This window comes from Halichoeres trimaculatus, unplaced genomic scaffold, assembly GCF_033239565.1.
Source record: "Halichoeres trimaculatus isolate MK-OKI-2021-1 unplaced genomic scaffold, fHalTri1.1 fHalTri1_scaffold_12, whole genome shotgun sequence".
NCBI classification, from domain to species: Eukaryota; Metazoa; Chordata; class Actinopteri; order Labriformes; family Labridae; genus Halichoeres; species Halichoeres trimaculatus.
In genome coordinates, this window is record NW_027437190.1 from 36,610,320 (window position 1) to 36,631,791 (window position 21,472).

At 50.0% G+C, this 21,472-nt stretch overlaps 1 protein-coding gene across 4 annotated transcripts in view; it reads left to right on the top strand.

The window, feature by feature from the left end:
- Positions 1 to 21,472, top strand: part of sema6cb (semaphorin 6Cb) — a 187,693-nt gene that overhangs the window by 124,600 nt on the left and 41,621 nt on the right. For all 4 annotated transcript variants that reach the window (XM_074682891.1, XM_074682893.1, XM_074682894.1 and 1 more), the window contains 9 exons: positions 1,081 to 1,171; positions 2,171 to 2,293; positions 2,826 to 2,914; positions 3,115 to 3,332; positions 3,575 to 3,706; positions 3,928 to 4,083; positions 7,796 to 7,972; positions 8,382 to 8,519; positions 16,001 to 16,078. In XM_074682891.1, coding sequence (XP_074538992.1) covers positions 1,081 to 1,171; positions 2,171 to 2,293; positions 2,826 to 2,914; positions 3,115 to 3,332; positions 3,575 to 3,706; positions 3,928 to 4,083; positions 7,796 to 7,972; positions 8,382 to 8,519; positions 16,001 to 16,078 — 1,202 coding nt within the window. The remainder of the gene's footprint in view (positions 1 to 1,080; positions 1,172 to 2,170; positions 2,294 to 2,825; positions 2,915 to 3,114; positions 3,333 to 3,574; positions 3,707 to 3,927; positions 4,084 to 7,795; positions 7,973 to 8,381; positions 8,520 to 16,000; positions 16,079 to 21,472) is intronic.

Below are 21,472 nucleotides of genomic sequence, written 5' to 3' on the forward strand. Positions count from 1 at the left end.
TGACGTGCTGCACAGGAAGCTGACCTGTATAAGATAATGAGAAGCATCCCAAGCAGACAAAGCAGCGACTCAGGCTGAACCTCAGACGAACTCCTGGATCTGTTAGAAGTGAGATTCAGGGCAGAGCTGTTGTGTCGGATTGCATCAGGTTCAGAGGTGTAAACACAGACCGCTTTGAGTCTGGGGGTGTCTGCTCTACAAATGTCTGGGGGCAGTGCTGTTGCAGAGTTTTGAATCACTTGGTTTTTCCTCCAGCGAGTGGTTACACCGTCACGAGCAGCAGCCATTAACCCTGAGCCCCGCGCGTCTGAGGAGGAAGACGCAGAAACCCCAGGAGTTTGTTTCCTGCTACACAAAGAAAACCAGATCTGTCTGTGCTAGGAAGGAAGAAAAGTTTCCTGCAGACTTTGTATAAATTATAAAACCCACCAGACTAATTTTAGATCCATAATCTGGGCTCACCAAAAACTCCTGAACTCCAAAATCTGCTGAACGGCTTTTTAACTGTGAGGCTCCACGCTCAGGTCCACAGGAAGCGTCTGAATGTGAGACAGAGAGACTGAGACACGCTGCGCTCACAGGTCACGAGGAGAGTCACCTGGATAACACACACACACACACACACACACACACACACACACACACACACACACACACACACACACACACACACACACACACACACACACACACACACACACACTGTGTCAGTATCGTTGTACCTGGGGTTTGCAGCCCTGTGAACAGGCTCAGGAAGCAGCAGCTGTATTTCTGCGGCGGGGAGATAAACGCTCCACGGCGCTGCTGACAGCAGGACCTGGACCGTCACACGTGGTTTATGGACCGACCCAGATCCAACACATCAAATGAAACTAATCTTTACGGAGCAGCGTCTCTTTCAGAATCACAGCCTGATTGGCTGCGCGTCCCTCCGCTCATCGCTCAATCCTCTCCACATCAGACGTCTTTGTTTGCTGATTGGTTTTGCAGTCAGCGTCTCACAGACCGCCTGGGTTTTCATGTTTCCTGTTGTCTTTCTGACCTGTTTTTCCTGTGTGCTGTGTCCTCTCTCTGACCCAGATGTCCTCGCTGGAGCAGGAGGGGGAGGAGGTGGTGGGACAGGCTCGATGTCCCTTCGAGTCTCGCCAATCCAACGTGGGCCTGTTTGCAGGTTAGTGGTGCAGAGCGAGCTGGCGTTCGGACAAAGTGTTCAGTGATTGAAATGTCAAAGGTTGAGCTCCCCCTGCTGCTGATCAGTGGTATTAGTCTGATCAAACGTCCTGCAGGCACCAGGCAGAGCGGGAACAGCGTTTCAGCAGATAGAGCTCTGTCAGTCCCACCTGAGGTTTCTGATCCTCAGCTCCTGGACAGAGACGCTGATCTGCTGTTTGACGCTCTCAGAGTGACGGTTCAGATCAAACACAGCAGACTGTCATGGCTGGATGGGTTATGGACGTTTAGCCAGGAAATCTGAGTCTGACTGCAAACTGAACATTTCAGAGGGATTACATGTGTGTGTGTGTGTGTGTGTGTGTGTGTGTGTGTGTGTGTGTGTGTGTGTGTGTGTGTGTGTGTGTGTGTGTGAAGAGGATCAGACTGTGTCAGGGTAGGCCCCTCGTTAACTTAATTACCAGTTAATTATCAGCATCACTTTGGCTAACAACACGGCTAACATGTTAGCTTCTGCCTGCGTCATGTAAGGAATCAAATAAGTTCCTGTTAGCATCTTATTAGTGGACAATGTGGCTAACACATTAGCTCCTGTTAGCATCTTATTAGTGGACAATGTGGCTAACACATTAGCTCCTGTTAGCATCTTATTAGTGGACAATGTGGCTAACACATTAGCTCCTGTTAGCATCTTATTTGTAGACAATGTGGCTAACACATTAGCTCCTGTTAGCATCTTATTAGTGGACAATGTGGCTAACACATTAGCTCCTGTTAGCATCTTATTTGTAGACAATGTGGCTAACACATTAGCTCCTGTTAGCATCTTATTAGTGGACAATGTGGCTAACACATTAGCTCCTGTGAGGAAGTGACACAGTTCCTCCTCTCTGTGTGTTCACCTGTTTGTAAAGAGCGGCTAAAGTCACCTGTGACCACAGAGTCCTGATGGAGGAGGTAACCCGGCGTTTTGGTCCCTGATGATTCGTCTCTTCCTCAGGTGGAGATTTCTACTCGGCGACCATGACGGACTTCTTGGCGAGTGACGCGGTGATTTACAGGAGTCTGGGGGAGAGCAGTCCTGTCCTGCGTACGGTGAAGTATGACTCCAAATGGCTGCGAGGTGAGGAGACGGCGTGGGGACGTTTGATACGTTTCCATGACCAGAAACACACGTTAGCTTTCAGAGTTTCAGGATTTAGAGAAACAACCTGTGGACAGAGAGAAAACGACCTACAGAGAGTTTGATCTGCTCCAGATTCAGTCTCTAAGTGTTTCTCACCAAACGTCTGTCTGACTCTGTGGAGCTCCTGATAATCTGCTTCCTGAAGTGTTTCACTGAGTCTGGATGTTGGTAAACAGAGAGGATTCAAACAGCAGAGATTTCTGTCTCAGTCTAACTTTATAAACCACTTTATTTTAACTCTGAGACAGAAATGTTCCTGTGCTCTTCCTTTTAATTATCCCCCTGATTCTCAGCTTGTTTTCCTCCTTTTTCCTGTCGTCGTGTTCACTTTTTTTCATGTAACAACCCAAGATTTCTCTTTGAACCATTGTCCAAATTGAGCATCTGTGTTTACCAGCTCCCCTTCCAGCCCGCTCGCTCTTCACCGCCAGCTTGTTTGTCAAATATCTTCCTCCCTCGTGTCCCACAGAGCCCCATTTCCTCCACGCCATCGAGTACGGGAACTACGTGTACTTCTTCTTCAGCGAGATCGCAGTGGAGTACACCACACTTGGCAAGGTGAGACCTGGTTTTTCAGCCTCCTGGTTTTTCAGCCTCCTGGTTTGTGGCGTGTTCAGTGTGTTTGTAGCGTGTTTGTGGCGTGTTCAGTGTGTTTGTGGGATGAAGTCAAACAGCTTCCCAGAGGAACACACACCATCCACCGTCTGTTTGAAATCACGTCTCCTCCGTCTGACGGCGTTTCCCTCTCGTCCCCTCAGGTGGTTTTCTCCAGAGTGGCGCGTGTCTGTAAAAACGATAATGGCGGTTCGCCCAGGGTGCTGGAACGCTACTGGACGTCGTTCCTCAAAGCTCGACTGAACTGCTCCGTCCCCGGAGACTCCTTCTTCTACTTCGACGTCCTGCAGTCGCTGACCAACGTGCTGCAGATCAACCACAGGCCGGCGGTGCTGGGAGTCTTCACCACGCAGGCCAACAGGTATCTGCACACACACACACACACACACACACACACACACACACACACACACACACACACACACACACACACACACACACACACACCAGAGGAGGGCATGATGGGAAAGAAACACCAGGATGAGTGCGGCGTCTGCTGAAGCCTCCGTCACATGGAGGTGGAGGTGGATCTGGTCTCTGTCCAGGTGCTGACTTGCAGACCTCCTTGTCCCCTCTTTAACACCTGGTCTGACCGTCCCACAGCATCACCGGCTCCGCAGTCTGCGCTTTCTACATGGACGACATCGAGAGGGCGTTCAGCGGCAAGTTCAAGGAGCAGAGGAACAGCGAGTCGGCCTGGACGCCCGTTCCTGAGGAGACCGTCCCCAAACCGAGGTGAGGCACGGCTCTTTAAACGGCACGCTGTCCCTTTAAGAGGACGTTTCTGCAGGTCCTGCAGCAGATGCTGTGATTGTTGTGTAAACATTTTGGAGCAGAAAACAAAGAGGCACAGATGTTTCCCTCCTCCCTGAACAAACAGCTGCTGGGGTGTTTACATCTGCGTCTGGAAGTGGATTCACTCTGGATTCATGTTTCTCTGTGTTGCTCCTGAACAGGCCGGGATGCTGCGCCGGGGAGGGATCAGCCGCCGCCTACAAGTCGTCCACAACCTTCCCCGACGACACTTTGACTTTCATCAAGTCCTACCCGCTCATGGACGAGTCGGTGCCCTCGGTCAACGACCGGCCGTACTTCACCCGCACCACCAGCAGGTTAGTGGCGTCCATCTTTACAGCAGCTCGGGGTCTCAGGCTGATCCAGCAGCAGAGTTTACAGAAAGCTTTTCTCCAGCCTCAGAAGTTTAACTGTTGTAGTTTTACAGAGAGAAGAAACCAGAGGACAGACGGACCACAGACCCTCAGCCATGAGCTAAATTTACCTTCGGTTAGAAACGACCCACATCCTGTAACGCGCTGAGTCATTCAGAGGGATTTAATTATAGAATTGATTAACGGCTCAGGCAGTTCATCAGGCAGAAGTTCTGATCACTCTGAGTCTAATTTAACGAGCTCCATGAGGGAAACAGGAAGCTGCTCCTCCTCTAAATCCTCCAGGTTATTCTGCTCCTTCTCCTCCTCCTGACGGACTGCACCTCCTCAGGAAACAACCACCAACAAACAAACAGGAACTAACAATGCTGATCCTGGCTGAGTGTGAGCCAGAGTGGGCGGAGCCAAAGACTGGCCTTGGTAGCCAGCCCACAGGAGAATGATCTGGATCCCAGGTTTTGATTTTCAGGATCAGGTCATCTGACTAAGGTTTTTCAAAGCAGCGTTGGTTTATGTCAGCCTGATCCAAGATTACATACCCAGATTACTATTCCAGATTACAAACCCAGATTACATTCCCAGATTACATACCCAGATTACCATACCCAGATTACATACCAGATTACATACCCAGATTACCATACCCAGATTACATACCCAGATTACCATACCCAGATTACTATACCAGATTACATACCCAGATTACATACCCAGATTACCATACCCAGATTACATACCAGATTACATACCCAGATTACCATACCCAGATTACATACCCAGATTACCATACCCAGATTACATACCCAGATTACATACCCAGATTACCATACCCAGATTACATACCCAGATTACATACCCAGATTACAATACCCAGATTACCATACCCAGATTACTATACCAGATTATATTCCCAGATTACCATACCCAGATTACCATACCCAGATTATTATACCCAGATTACCATACCCAGATTACTATACCAGATTACCATACCCAGATTACCATACCCAGATTACCATACCCAGATTATTATACCCAGATTACCACACCCAGATTATTATACCCAGATTACCATACCCAGATTATTATACCCAGATTACCATACCCAGATTACTATACCAGATTACATACCCAGATTACTATACCAGATTACATACCCAGATTACCATACCAGATTACCATACCCAGATTACTATACCAGATTACATACCCAGATTACCATACCAGATTACATACCCAGATTACCAGTGCTCTAAATATGACAGTTACTATTGGATTAGTCAAAGGGTCAAAGACTAAACACGGCACAGAGAATCCAGCATACAGTCCAGTCCAGTCCAGTCCAGTGAGGTTCAGGATCTGCTCTTCATCCGTTACCATGCAGGTATTATTTTCTGTGTTGTTAATGTACCGTCAGTGTTTCCACTCAGGGCTGTGATTGGTATCGACCAGTGAGCTCAGGTGGAACGCACAAAACCGTGTCCCTCAGTAAAACCATCAGGTCTGTGCAGCACTCGGCCTGAGCCGAAATCAAAGACCAGCAGGACCAAACCACTGTCCTGACCTGAAGGAGCTCAGCTTGTCTGTGTGTGTGTGTGTGTGTGTGTGTGTGTGTGTGTGTGTGTGTGTGTGTGTGTGTGTGTGTGTGTGTGTGTGTGTGTGTGTGTGTGTGTGTGTGTGTGTGTGTGTGTGTGTGTGTGTGTTGTGACATTTAAGGATCCACTCATATCAGGTGATGCAGAGTAAAACCATGAGCTGCTGATCAGTGTCACGAGAGTTTCAGACATGGATGAACAAACACACACACACACACACACACACACACACACACACACACACACACACACACACACACACACACACACACACACACACACACAGCCTCCACCGTGCCTCCTGAAGCAGAGCCAGCCTGACAGCCAGCCAGACCCGCTGTGGCTCCACGCGGGGGAACAGGCGCCGCTTCACATCTGGCGCCAAAAACATCACATCTGTCGGCGTCTCCCCGGAGACCAGAGATAAATGAAACTAACCAGGACGCATCACACAAACTACCAACTCACTGCTGGTACGTGCCAGTCCAGACCACGTGGGTAAACACAGCAGACTCCCTGAGACCCAGTGGGAGGAGGTGGGAGGAGGTGGGAGGAGGTGAGGATGGAAGAATCTGGAAGGATCAGACAAAGATGTTCCTGGTTTCACTGAGAGCAGTCTGTGTGTGTCTGTGAATACAGATCATCTCTCTGTCAACAAGCCCTGGACTCAAGGTGCCCTTCAAGACCAGCTCCTGATCCACCAGGCTCCACTGGAACCAGTTTGGGCTGTGGGGGTACTGGGGCTGGCTGGCTGGAGCAGCTCAGAGATAAAGACAGACCAGGGGCTGTGATGGAGACGTCAGAGAAAGCAGCGATGGACAGGAAGTGAGCGGATCGATGTGACGGTGGAGGAGGACGGATAAACTGGGAGATGGATTAATGGGATGAAGGGATTAGAGGGTGTGGGCGATGCATGATGGGAACGGTGGGCTGGAGCATGAAGTGATTGATCACTCTGCTGCTGCTTCACACAACCAGCTCAGTGTTCGCCCACCCTCCTAACTTCAGCTCGGGAAATCAGCTCTGACAAACACAAACAAAGCTACCAGCAGATCTGCTTTGGTGAGCTGGCTCCAGTTTTTATCAGCTGTAAGAGAAGAGACAGCTCCACTTCCTGTTTGGACAGTTCACTCCGAGGCCAGGGCCGTGTCCGTGCTTCAGAGGCTGAGGGGGTTTTTGACTTTACACGTTAATTCACTCAAAGGGACAAACTTTTACTGTGACCCTCACAGATTAATACAGACGACGTTTGGAGTCACCAGACCAGGTCCACTTTAAAGGACAGATCCCTTTAGTGCCTGGCTCAGAGAGGGACTCCTGAAGGTTTTTAGGGAGTGAGATGTTTTTCCTGTCAGATGGGACTTTCTCGAACAGCCTCAGCAGTCGTCCTGGTCTGTGTGGTCCCTCAGGGCTCTGTCCTCGGCCCTCCTCTGTTCTCTTTATGCAGGCTGACTCTGAAAACAGGTCTTTTCATTGCTTTGCAGGTTTATCTGCCCATCCAGAAAAAGCTAACAGCTCTATGAGACCTTTGTTAAACTGTCTCAGAGATGTTCAGTCATGGAGGGAGATAAGCTCTGGGAGTTTCAGTGAGGAGAAAACTAGCGTCTGCTTTGTTTTTAACACGTGTTTCTTCTTGTCAGTGATGGTGTCGTCTTCACACAACCACAGCAACTTTTCCTGCTCCACAGGAAGTTGCTGGTCTACCTCAGACTCAGCTCCTGGTGTTTGTGTTTGAGGATGAAGGGCTCAGCTCTGCTCCTCTCTGCACAGTTAGGAATTAGCATTTTTAGCAGCTTGACTTAAGTGCCCCCAAGTGTTCAACACAGCTGAAAAAACAGCAAATTACTGATCAGTTCAACGTACGGAGATGAAGCTCTTTGCAGGCCGTGTGTGGTTAGCTCAGCTGGAGCGACATGTGACCAACATAAACGCGTCGACATTAAACCTTTAATTTAGCTGGTGCTAGCTCTGCTAACCTTAGCCACTCTCAGCAAACACCTGAATAACTCAGACTTGGTTGATTTTAATGCTCTTCTTTCCCTTTTTTCTTTGTTTTCCAGATTCAAGCTGACCCAGATCGCAGTGGACACGTCTGCGGGGCCCTACAAGAACTACACGGTGGTTTTCCTGGGCTCAGATAACGGCCACGTGCTGAAGATCCTGGCCAGCACCGAGGGAGCCAACGCATCCTTCAACACTCAAGTCCTGGAGGATATCGACGTCTACAACCCTAACAAGTCAGACAATAACGCTCGGCGTCTCTCTTTCCCTGAATCGTCTTTCCTCTTGTCTCACTTTGTTTCTTTTTCATCTGCGTCTCCATCCGTCTTTGTCTCTTTTCTTTTCTCTGTCGTATCCTTCCTTTGTCTCCTCCTCGCTTCCTCTCCTCCTCCTGTGTTCTGCCCACCCACTCCTTCCTCTGTTGTAGCTCTTTGCATCACCCTGTACAGCTCCAGGGGATGTTTTCTCCTCCTATGTCTCCTTTGTTTTCTGCCTGCACAGCCTGTGAAGTCTTCCTGCGTGGAGCTGGAATCACGGCCGGCGTCCTGGATCCTTTTCAGACTCTGCCTTTCGTCTGCAGGGCTGATTTCAAAAAACCAAACCCAGCGTCTGATCTCAGCCGCCGCTGTTTTTCTGTCTTCTCAGATGCAACGTGCGCGGCGAGGACCGGAGGGTGCTGGGCCTGGAGCTGGATCGGGACCATCATGCATTGTTCGTGGCGTTCTCCAGCTGCGTGATCCGAGTGCCGCTGAGCCGCTGCTCCGACTACAGCTCCTGCAAGAAGTGAGTCACCTGTCCAGGTGTATCTCTGCCACAGCAGGAGGCCGTTCACCCTGTCACCCTTTCACTGAAACAATGAGATGATGATTAATCAATGAAATCATCAGACACTAAAACGCTGCCCAGAGAACGAGTCAAAACATGGATCACTGCATGATCCAGGGTCTGACCTCCAGGGCTGCAGTTTGAAGAGATGTGCTTTAATGTTTAGAGACACAGACAGTGATGAATGTAAATCCACAGAAGGTCCAGATTAATATAAAAATATGATAAAAGAGCAGGCACCACCACGGCCTGGATGTTTGTTCAGATATCTGCAGCAGTGGCTCTGTTAGGGGTCGTGGCTGACGCTGACAGTCTGACTGAAGTCAGTCTCCAAACACTGAAAGTTAAAATCCATGTGTCTGAAACGAGGAGAGCTGCATACAGCGGGAAGATAAGTTGGTATTTTTGAGGCAGGCTGTTGGTTGAAATTCCCAGAAACAAAACAAGTGGAGGTCGTGGAACAGCCTGAAGACAGAGAGCAGACTGAGAGCAGACAGAGAGCAGACAGAGAGCAGACAGAGAGCAGACAGAGAGCAGACAGAGAGCAGACAGAGAGCAGACAGAGAGCAGACTGAGAGCAGACAGAGAGCAGACAGAGAGCAGACAGAGAGCAGACAGAGAGCAGACAGAGAGCAGACTGAGAGCAGACTGAGAGCAGACAGAGAGCAGACAGAGAGCACGCTAAGAGCAGACAGAGAGCAGACAGAGAGCAGACAGAGAGCAGACAGAGAACAGACAGAGAGCAGACAGAGAGCAGACAGAGAGCAGACAGAGAACAGACAGAGAGCAGACAGAGAGCAGACTGAGAGCAGACTGAGAGCAGACAGAGAGCACGCTAAGAGCAGACAGAGAGCAGACAGAGAGCAGACAGAGAGCAGACAAACTCTGCAGGAAACCAGAGCTCCTGCCTGAGTACGGAGAAGACCTGGCACTCTCTCTGCCAGGTAACTCAAGTAAAGCCGGATCAATTTCCTTTGCAACTACCAATTTGAGAGATTGTGTCCACTCCTGATGCTTTTGGACAAAAGCCTGTTCCAAACAGCAGATGCTATGCTATTATCTGCCTGCTCGGCGGAGCTGCTCGGCGAGCTGCTCGGGGCCACTTTCCCCTAAAAGCTCTTATTTGTGGTGTTGGCATGAAGTGAGGAGAAGATTGAAGCGAGCAGCGCTGAATGAGAGGCTGCCATGAAAGAAACCCTGTGGTAAAAAGGCAAGGTCCAACTTTTCTGTCAGCTGATTCTGATCTGATCCCTGCCTCAGCTTCCTGTTCAGCTTCCTGTTCAGCTTCCTGTTCAGCTTCCTGTTCAGCTTCCTGTTCAGCTTCCTGTGTGAGCTTCCTGTCTGAGCTTCCTGTGTGAGCTTCCTGTGTGAGCTTCCTGTTCAGCTTCCTGTGTGAGCTTCCTGTTCAGCTTCCTGTTCAGCTTCCTGTTCAGCTTCCTGTGTGAGCTTCCTGTCTGAGCTTCCTGTGTGAGCTTCCTGTGTGAGCTTCCTGTTCAGCTTCCTGTGTGAGCTTCCTGTTCAGCTTCCTGTTCAGCTTCCTGTGTGAGCTTCCTGTTCAGCTTCCTGTTCAGCTTCCTGTGTGAGCTTCCTGTTCAGCTTCCTGTGTGAGCTTCCGTTTCAGCCTCCTGTGTGAGCTCCTGTTCAGCTTCCTGTTCAGCTTCCTGTTCAGCTTCCTGTGTGAGCTTCCTGTTCAGCTTCCTGTTCAGCTTCCTGTTCAGCTTCCTGTTCAGCTTCCTGTGTGAGCTTTCTGTGTGAGCTTCCTGTTCAGCTTCCTGTGTGAGCTTCCTGTTCAGCTTCCTGTGTGAGCTTCCTGTTCAGCTTCCTGTGTGAGCTTCCTGTTCAGCTTCCTGTTCAGCTTCCTGTTCAGCTTCCTGTGTGAGCTTCCTGTTCAGCTTCCTGTGTGAGCTTCCTGTTCAGCTTCCTGTTCAGCTTCCTGTTCAGCTTCCTGTTCAGCTTCCTGTTCATCTTCCTGTTTCAGCTTCCTGTTCAGCTTCCTGTTCAGCTTCCTGTTCAGCTTCCTGTTCAGCTTCCTGTTCAGCTTCCTGTTCAGCTTCCTGTTCAGCTTCCTGTTGGGCTGCTCGGAGCCGTCTTTGGAGCAGCTTCTGTCAGAAAAGGCTTTCAGTTTGAAGATGTCTGAAAACACACTAAGAGTTTTACTGTTGGTTAACAGGTATGACTTAGGTTCATCAGTGGTTGATTTCTGAGAGGAGGTGAACACCAACAACCACAGTTGTTAAAGAGAAACGCTCACTTTGGATCACGGTAAACGACTCTCAGCCCTGGACGAAGCAGAGAGGGATCAGAGACGTCAGAGAGGGGACGGGTCCTCGGCAGAGAGATGTTTTAGAGTTACTTCGACTCATCACTCGTCCCGTTTCTGCTGATCCTGACTCAGTGAATTTACCTGGTTCACCTGTAGACTCCAGGCTGTGGATGTTAAACTGAGCTCTGTTCAGTCTGAACTTCTCAGGTTTCTCCTCCTTCCTCAGACTTTGGACACGTCAGGGCTCGATTTCTCAAACTGAAAAACTGTGAATCTGTAATCCACTGTCTGAACCATGCCAACCCTTCACACACACACACACACACACACACACACACACACACACACACACACGCACACACACACACACACAGACACACACACACACACAGACACACACACACACACACACACACACACACACACACACACACACACACACACACACACACACAGACACACACACACACACAGACACACACACACACACACACACACACACACAGACACACACACACACACAGACACACAGACACACACACACACACACACACACACACACACACAGACACACACACACACACAGACACACAGACACACACACACACACACACACACACACACACACACACACAGACACACACACACACACAGACACACACACACACACACACACACACACACACACACACACACACACACACACACACACACACACACACACACACACACAGTGTAAACTGTAAAAAGAAGGAAACAGAGTTAAAAAGTGTGAGAAGCTGACATGGCAGATCCAGTTTGTGAGCAGAGCCTCCTCGCTCCTCTTCGTCTGCAGCCTTTTGTTTTCCTCGCCGTGTTTCAGCCTCAGCTCATGAGTTCAGGATCTATTTTTGGGGCTGTGAGGAATGCTGGCCCCCTTTTTGCCTCAGCTCCTCAGCTCCTCAGCTCCAGCGGGGAGCTCACATGCCCCATAGCATGCTAACCCCTCATCGCAGGGCCTGGAGCAGCGCTCAGTCATAGATTGGCTCCAGCTGATTGGCCAGGAGCCAGCCATGGTGGCCTCACTGAGGAGAGGAGGAGAGGAGGAGAGAGGAGGAGAGAGGAGGAGAGGAGAGAGGAGGAGAGGAGGAGAGAGGAGGAGAGGAGGAGAGAGGAGGAGAGGAGGGACTCAGAGAAAATGGACCGGGCCTGTCTGAAGCTCTGGTCCGGCTCGGCCCACAGATCCTCTTTAGAGCGGAGCTGCATCTCACCTCATCCTGGGATTAGGGGCCCTGTAAGCCTCATCAGCCGCGGCCAGGAGGTCAGGTTTCAGCCGTATCCTCCTTCAGCACACCAGTGAATCTGTCCGTCTCCCTCCAGAGGAGATTTACCCCTCCCCCTCGCTGTGAGCCATCATCAGGTTTCTCTCCTCACTCCAGGCCCTGCTGCCAATATTAGGTTTCAGAAATGTTCTGCTTTCTGCAGCGCTGGCCGGGAACGGCATGAAGAGGGAGTTTTATTAAAAAAATACAATAACGGGGCATGAGAGGCCTCAAACCCTGACAATCTGTAGATCCAGGGATTTTCAGCTCCAGCTGAAATTTCCTTCTTATATGAAGAGTTTCTCGTGAGCTGCTCTGAGAGGAAAACGTATCTTATAGGAGTTTAACTGTCACGTATAAAGAGCCGTGGCTTCACTTGGAGATTTAAAGCTTTGTGCTTTTATAGGATCATTATCTTTTATGGCATCTTTGGTTTTCTTTGTGTAGCTTTGAGCATCAGTTGAGTTTGACTCATTGGAGCCTGAGCTGAAACCTGGAGGAAGCTGGAAACGAGCAATCCGATCAGATCGTCTCAGTGTGTGGACATGTTATTCAGTCTGATAACAACAGCGGTTTGTTATTTCCCTTTAAAACACCAGATATGAGTCTCCACTGGTCTGTCAGCCCTGCTAACAGGACGACGTTTGAACAGAGCTGGTAGTTTAAAGAGGGGGTCTCTGCTCTCCAGGAAATCCCTGAAACTGTCTGTAAACAGATCAACTGGCTCCTTCCTAAACCACAGATCTTCATGAGAGCTTTGGGAGCTTTTCACGGCGCGTTGGAGGAGCTGACCTCAAACACTAAGGTCTGCTTAAAGCCCTGCCTCCAGAGGGCTGGCCAATCAGAGCAAAGGGGGTTAGGGAGTGGTAGCCTTAAAGAGACAGCAGCTGAAACAAAGAGTTTCAGACAGAGAAGAGGGTTTTATTTTATTGGGCTGTGAATGGTGCAGAGCTTCTATGGGGGCACCAGAGGAACTGAATAAAGACTAAGAAACACATGGTGCCCCCTCTTTAACCACATTTTCAAATCTGACACGGTTCTGGTTTTGGTGTTTTGGTTAGTTCACAGGTTTTTTGGACACAGTCGAACACAGTGTATTTTCTGTTGAACCCGTTTTATTTACGTGTTTGTTGGTAAATGCAGCAGAAAGCAGAGTCCATGCAGTACCAGCAGAAACCCAGGGGGCAGTGTAGAGCGCTGAGGCCTTTAGCAGCAGGTTTTAGGAAACACCTGATGTTAAACCAACAGTGTTAGGAGGTCTGAGACCACGGAGGGGGTTAGTCCCAGCGTGAGGCGCAGGTTGTGGAGGTTTTCTGTGGGTGTGTTGAAGCAAAGTGAGCCTGAGGAGGAAACAACAGTTATTGTGTTTCTTTGTCTCCGCCGGCGTCTGCACGTCCCAGCAGCAGGCGCTTACACGTCCCAGCAGCAGGCGCTTACACGTCCCAGCAGCAGGCGCTGTGTGCTCTGGTGAGTTGGACATGTGATGGACGGTTTGTAGTGTCAGTTTTCAATAAAACCATCGGGGAACAGTCCCAAACTGCTGTGTTTGGAGACACTGAAATGTCAGTGATAATCCTTCATGAGTAAAAAGTGGAGAGCTGAAGCTGGAGAGAGCAGCTGATCCAGAAACCGCTTCATGTCCTGTCTTATTGTCAGCACTCAGACCCTGATCCCAGACCAGATCACCTGCAGACCTCATCTCAGATCGACTGCTGTTAGAGTTCCTCCATCAGACGTTTCTGGGACAGAGTTTTGTGTGTGGTTGTTGAGCAGCAGCGTCACATTTACTGAGCGTGCTCCATGGCGTCAGGACGGCGTTGTTCCCTGGATATTGGAGAAATGACAGCTGGAAGTTATGAGTCTGGGCCTCAAACGTTTGATAAATCTCCTCTCTGCTCGGCGGCTAATGGATGCTCCTGGCTCAGCGTGGCTGCAGGCAAACACACACAAACACACACACCTTTCTGTTCATCATAGCACGACAGGATATGAGCAGGAGGAGGAGGAGGAGGAGGAGGAGGAGGAGCAGGAGGAGGAGGAGCGGGATGGATTTTAAAGAGTGATGGGGACACGTGCAGAGGCACATTTTGTAAAAACTACAAGTACGAGCAAACAGAGAAAAATAATCACTTTGTGACGCTGACTGAAAACCACAGACGGACCCCAGCGGCCTCCTGCCCCCCCCACGCTGTCATGTGACTGCAGAGCGATGATGGAGAGGAGAGGAGCAGAGGAAGAGCAGAGGAAGAGAGAGATGTATACGTGCCTGATGGCCACTGAATGAATATTTGATTAAAGCTGCATGAAGCAGCGTCACAGATCAGCAGCCGCACACAGAGCAGAGACGTTTCTGGACCTTCATACCCTCAGGTTCAGACTCAGACTGTCAGAGAGCACAGAGACATCTCAGGGACAGACAGTGAAGGTGGAGGACATTCACCCTAAAGTTTGTACAGACTTCACTCCTCCCTCAGTAAAGCAGACTTCTTATCATACGTGTACGATGCTGAATAAAGTCCAGACTGACCTCAGCAGAGTTCCTAAACTAGAGACGCAGGCAGAGCTCAGAGCTGTGGAAACCTGCCGCTCCGCTCGTCACCTATTCTCAACACGGGCTTTTATTCTGAAAGTCAACTGGAAGTTTTTTTGTGACTTCACTGGCCAACTTCCTGTCCCACTCCACTCCCTGCACGTAGCCACACCACCAGATAAAACTCACTGCATGCTTATTTTTCCTTTTGTTCTGACCAACTGTTCCCTGATTGAGATCAGATCTGGATCAGATTTTTATCAGGTTTGGATTAGATCTGGATCAGTTGTGGATCAGATCTGGTTTAGGTATGGATCAGATTGGGATCAGATCTGGATCAGGTATGGAGGATGGATCCTGGAGGACACAGAGTACCTTCCTCTGAGGGATCCTGACCACTGATGGAGGATTTATGGAGTATTTTATGGCGTCTTACAGACTGGAGTCGTAAATCTCCTGAGTTTACGTCGGACCTTGGCAGAGTTAAAGCCTTCCAGCTCAGCTCCTGCCATCAAACGACTCGGTGGTGTTTATCTTGTGTTCAGGAGCGTGTTGCTTTTATTTTCTTTTACTAGAGATGAGTCAGACTTCAGGGTTTAACGCCGAGCATTTATACCCCGTGTTTTAGATATTAGTTTAGCCTGCACGGCCACACACAGGATACAGCAAAAACTAATAACAAAGTTGATGGTAGCGGGAACAAATCAGCTTCTGAACCTTTTTGTCCTGGATGTCCTGGATTTCCTGGGTGTCCTGGATGTCCTGGGTTTCCTGGATGTCCTGGTGGTGTCCTGGATGTCCTGGATGTCCTGGGTGTCCTGGATTTCCTGGGTTTCCTGGATGTCCTGGTGGTGTCGTGCTGCGTTGCCATAAAGCCTCAGTCAGGCGGACTCAGGTTGTTTGGTTGGATCCACAAAGATGCTGAACAGATTAGAGTTTTTCGGGCCCAGGAGCTGTGATACCTGCAGACAGACACGGCTCGTAGAGGCTGGTTTTTCCTGAACAGGAAATGTGTTTTGCAGCTTTAAAGATGTGAGGTTACAGATTGAATCTCTGTATCTAGTGAGTTACTGTAAGTCGGTCTGAGCTGCTCGCTGTGTTCGTACTAAAGCTCCAACACAAAGTCTTTGCCGTTCACTTCCTGGATTCACATTCACTTCCAGGAACCAGGTCCTCTGGTTGTCTTCTTCAGTCTGGAAACAATCAAAGTGAAACACTCAAACAGCCAGTTTAGATTGTGGTAAATAATTAGAGATGTTTCAGTCAGGTCACAGGACTCCTCACACACACACACACACATCTTCCTTTGACTGAAGTGTGTGTCTGTCTGTGTGTCTTTGTGCAGGAGCTGTCTGTCCTCACGAGACCCCTACTGCATTTGGATCAAGTCTGGCACCTGTGCTACCGTCTTACCTGGCTTCAAGTGAGTCAAACACACACACACACACACACACACACACACACACACACACACACACACACACACACACACAAACACACACCTCCTGGTTCATGTTTGTACCTTTGCTCACAGTAATTGGTTCATCCTAACGTGCTCCATCAGAGCTCTGATGTTTGGAGATCTTCATCGCTCTCAGCGTCCTCTTCCTCTGCAAACATTATTTTATCTTCAAACAAAGACGCGTCCTGGTGTGTGAAGCTCCAGGCGAACTCTGTCGTTTGTTCCTGTTCAGTTATTGTTTACATTTCTGCCCGTTTCAGAGACAGTCACAGAGTTTAACGTCCACTTCCTCTGCTCTAACATCCACTTCCTCTGCTCTAACATCCACTTCCTCTGCTCTAACATCCACTTCCTCTGCTCTAACATCCACTTCCTCTGCTCTAACATCCACTTCCTCTGCTTTCACATCCACTTCCTCTGCTCTAACATCCACTTCCTCTGCTCTAACATCCACTTCCTCTGCTCTAACATCCACTTCCTCTGCTCCAACATCCACTTCCTCTGCTTTCACATCCACTTCCTCTGCTCCAACATCCACTTCCTCTGCTCTAACATCCACTTCCTCTGCTCTAACATCCACTTCCTCTGCTTTCACATCCACTTCCTCTGCTCTAACATCCACTTCCTCTGCTCTAACATCCACTTCCTCTGCTCTAACATCCACTTCCTCTGCTCTAACATCCACTTCCTCTGCTTTCACATCCACTTCCTCTGCTCTAACATCCACTTCCTCTGCTCTAACATCCACTTCCTCTGCTCTAACATCCACTTCCTCTGCTCTAACATCCACTTCCTCTGCTTTCACATCCACTTCCTCTGCTCTAACATCCACTTCCTCTGCTCTAACATCCACTTCCTCTGCTCTAACATCCACTTCCTCTGCTCCAACATCCACTTCCTCTGCTTTCACATCCACTTCCTCTGCTCCAACATCCACTTCCTCTGCTCTAACATCCACTTCCTCTGCTTTCACATCCACTTCCTCTGCTTTCACATCCACTTCCTCTGCTCTAACATCCACTTCCTCTGCTCTAACATCCACTTCCTCTGCTCTAACATCCACTTCCTCTGCTCTAATATCCACTTCCTCTGCTCTAACATCCACTTCCTCTGCTCTAATATCCACTTCCTCTGCTCTAATATCCACTTCCTCTGCTCTAACATCCACTTCCTCTGCTCTAATATCCACTTCCTCTGCTCTAACATCCACTTCCTCTGCTCTAACATCCACTTCCTCTGCTCTAACATCCACTTCCTCTGCTTTCACATCCACTTCCTCTGCTTTCACATCCACTTCCTCTGCTTTCACATCCACTTCCTCTGCTCTAACATCCACTTCCTTTTCCTCAGGTCTTCCCTTTCTCCTTACCCCCTCCTCCTCCTTGTTCTCCTCCTCAGGGCTTCATCCTCAGAGCATCCTGGGTTGTGTTTTAGGGATTAGGCGTCTTGATCATGAGTTGTAGCAGTCAGTTCTTGCTGCACACTTCTCAGACGTCTCTTCTGCACCTCGGTGCCAAACTTTGAGCGACTGCAGAGAAATCCTCGTCACCCATCAGTCATTCTGCGGCGGTGACAGAAACGTAATAAAACCTCAGTGTGATGTAAATGTGCGAGCCACAGCTGAGTCGTTTCTGTCGTTTCATATAAATCCCTCTTCACTTTCACTTTCATTTCCTCCTTTAACCCTGTCCCCTGAAATCAAAACTCAGCCGCATGTGTTTCCATCAGGCAGAGGGTGGAGAGATGGATGGATGATGGATGATGGATGGATGATGGAAGGATGGATGGATGGATAGATGGATGGATGGATGGATGGATAGATGGATGCAGTGGAGGACTTGGTGTGTCCCTGGTCTTGATGAAGGGTCTGTTGGTGAACCTCCTCAGGTTGTTTCAGCCTCTCCTCTCTCTCTGTGTGTGTTGGTTATAAACAGAGAGTGAATTCTGCTCGTCATGACTCTCCATCACACTCAGAGCTCCTCTCCCACCGTGGCCCGGCCTCATGGATTATTTTGTCGTCTGTAAACGTGCAGAGCTGGAATAATTTCATATCTCCTGCTTGGCTGCCCCGTCGTGTCGCTCCCTGTCATGTTGCTCCCCGTCGTGTCGCTCCCCGTCGTGTCGCTCCCCGTCATGTCGCTACCCGTCATGTCGCTTCCCGCCCTGGTACGGACTCAGGTTGACGCAGTTTCCTTTTTTCTTGAACTGCATGTTTCTTTGTGCGTCTGATGTTTGTGCATTCAGGGGTAACATAATAACTTTCTACCATCAGATATTTTTGCAGGCTGTTCAGTCTTCTTATTTTAAAGGTAACGTTCATGTCTGTTTCCATGGCGGTCAGAGCCATTTCCTCGCTAAACGTCTCGCCAGACGACCAGCTGTTTCCAGCGTCGCAGCGGAAACCTGGGAGCAGCTGTTAGTCTGGCAGCGACAAGTTTCCACAAGTCTCTGTGCCCGACTGAAACTCCATCGAGCAAAGAAACCACAGCTTTGTTTTTTACAGTCACATGAACACTCTTTTTGATGACATCACAGCTCACCTGTCCCTCAGGTGTCTCTGATCCAGGTGATCAGTGGTCAGTTTCCTGCAGTGTTACCTGCTGCATGAACATCATCAAACTCTGCTTCAGACCAAGGAACATGTTCTCCATCAGGGGGCGCTGTGGGAGAAACATGTCAGGATGGTTTATGTCAGGATCAGGATCTGGATTTGATCAGGATCTGGTTTTCAGATTCAGACTGTTTTGACTTGAGACAGAGCAGAAGAAGGAAGGAAGGAGGGAAGGAAGGAAGGAAGGAAGGAGGAAGCTTCAGACCAGCAGCTTCAGACCAGCAGCTTCAGACCAGCAGGCTCAGACCAGCAGCCTCAGACCAGCAGCCTCAGACCAGCAGCCTCAGACCAGCAGCTTCAGACCAGCAGCCTCAGACCAGCAGCCTCAGACCAGCAGCCTCAGACCAGCAGCTTCAGACCAGCAGCCTCAGACCAGCAGCCTCAGACCAGCAGCTTCAGACCAGCAGCCTCAGACCAGCAGCTTCAGACCAGCAGCTTCAGACCAGCAGCCTCAGACCAGCAGCCTCAGACCAGCAGCCTCAGACCAGCAGCCTCAGACCAGCAGCTTCAGACCAGCAGCTTCAGACCAGCAGCCTCAGACCAGCAGCCTCAGACCAGCAGCTTCAGACCAGCAGCCTCAGACCAGCAGCCTGAGACCAGCAGCTTCAGACCAGCAGCCTCAGACCAGCAGCCTCAGACCAGCAGCTTCAGACCAGCAGCCTCAGACCAGCAGCCTCAGACCAGCAGCCTCAGACCAGCAGCTTCAGACCAGCAGCTTCAGACCAGCAGCCTCAGACCAGCAGCCTCAGACCAGCAGCCTCAGACCAGCAGCTTCAGACCAGCAGCCTCAGACCAGCAGCCTCAGACCAGCAGCTTCAGACCAGCAGCCTCAGACCAGCAGCTTCAGACCAGCAGCTTCAGACCAGCAGCCTCAGACCAGCAGCCTCAGACCAGCAGCCTGGGCTCAGTCCACGTGGAGCTCAGTCAGACCGTTCAGACAGACTTTGGTTTGATCACTGTGAGGGAACCTGGGGTCGTGTGTTTCTGGACCTTGGCCTTGATCGTCTCCTTGGTCTGACTCTGAGCAGAAAGTTCAGTTTATTAGAGGTCGGTGTTTCTATCCATCCATCTCGACGGGCTGAGACAGTCTGAATCTGAGCTGCTCGCTCTGCTCTGAGGAGGTGGGACTAATTAGATCAGGGTTGTAAATATGTCTTTGGTTTATTCCAAATGTGTGAGTTATGAAGCGAGAAGAGTTTTCCTGCACTACGTTATAACTCTGAGTGTTTCAGATCTGGATGAGTCTGAAGGGTTTCATTGATTCTGCGGTAGACCAGCATGTTTTCAGGTCAAAGGTTCGTCAGTGTTATTCACCGGTCCTCACAAGTACAGCAAGCCCAGGCTGCGTCAGAGAGAGGAAGTGCCGATGTGGTTTCACGCTGGCAGAGAGCTCCGAGCTGCTCTCTAAACTTTGATTTATGAATCGGTTTTTAGCGTGCAGCCGCTCTGGAAAGCAAACGGAGCAGAACGTCAGAGAGAGATCAGCCAAAACCTCCAGTCCAGACGCAGCGATCGGCCCGGCCAGAAAGACCGAGGGATGAGGAGACCAAGGGAACGAGGGGAGGAAGAAAGGAGAGAGGAGAGATGGAAAGTTGGACAGAGGAGGAATCTAAAGAGCAGAAAGACGTTAAGAAAGATGGATTACAGGAGGACAGACAAAGCAAGGAGACAAAAGAAACTGAGAGGAGGAGGAGGAGGAGGGGGAGGAGGAGGAGGAGGAGGAGGAGGAGGAGAAAGTGGGACTCAGCCTGATCCTGAAGTGAAGAACATCTGTTTTTCATTTTCTCTTTTCAGGCAGAGAAAGTTTGTGTGGCCCCAAAGTCAGATTGAAACCCTGACCCTGTGCAGAGATCTCTCTGTGAGGAGGAGGAGCATGTTTCACTGACAGGAGGTGATGGTGAAGGAGGTAAACGACAGGAGGATGGTGAAGGAGGTGAATGACAGGAGGATGGTGAAGGAGGTGAATGACAGGAGGATGGTGAAGGAGTGAAATGATGTTCAGGGATGAAAGAGTCTGACCAGAGATGCTCTGAAGTCATCCTCCTCTCCCCTCCTCTCTCCTCCTCTCACTCCTCTCTCCTCCCCTCTCCTCCTCTCTCCTCCTCTCACTCCTCTCCCCTCCTCTCTCCTCCTCTCACTCCTCTCTCCTCCCCTCTCCTCCTCTCTCCTCCTCTCACTCCTCTCTCCTCCCCTCTCCTCCTCTCTCCTCCCCTCTCCTAAACGTTGATCTGTGGCTGATCTAGCTGATAAAAGACGACTCACACCCCGTCTGTCTCCTCTCTTCTCTCCGTCGCTCCGTTTCTGGGTCTTTTAGTCGGCTTGTCATCCGTAAGGCATCTGACCCGATCGCTGTGGCCAGAGCACGGTGCCAAAACCAAGGCCAGCCAGAGACAGAGGACAGAGGACGGTCCTGGACCAGGATCAGCTGAGAGCTGCAGTTTGAAACACCTTAGAGGTCACGCCTGACAGGATCACCAGAAATCTGTTAGAGTCCAAAAAAGCCCATGAAAAAGACAAACTCCAGACCTCTTCAGGCCTTCAGGCCTCACTGTCTCCTGGACCGGCTCTCTGTGGCCTGAGCTCGCTGCTGCTGCTGAGGGAGACGACCTGTCAGAGCAGGACACAGGTTTAAACACGGAGAGTGAATCAGCCATGAGTTACCGGGTTTTTACAACAGGACTGTGGACACGACGTTTACACAACACCAGTGTTTTCAGGGTCATGATCATCGGTTGGACCATCAG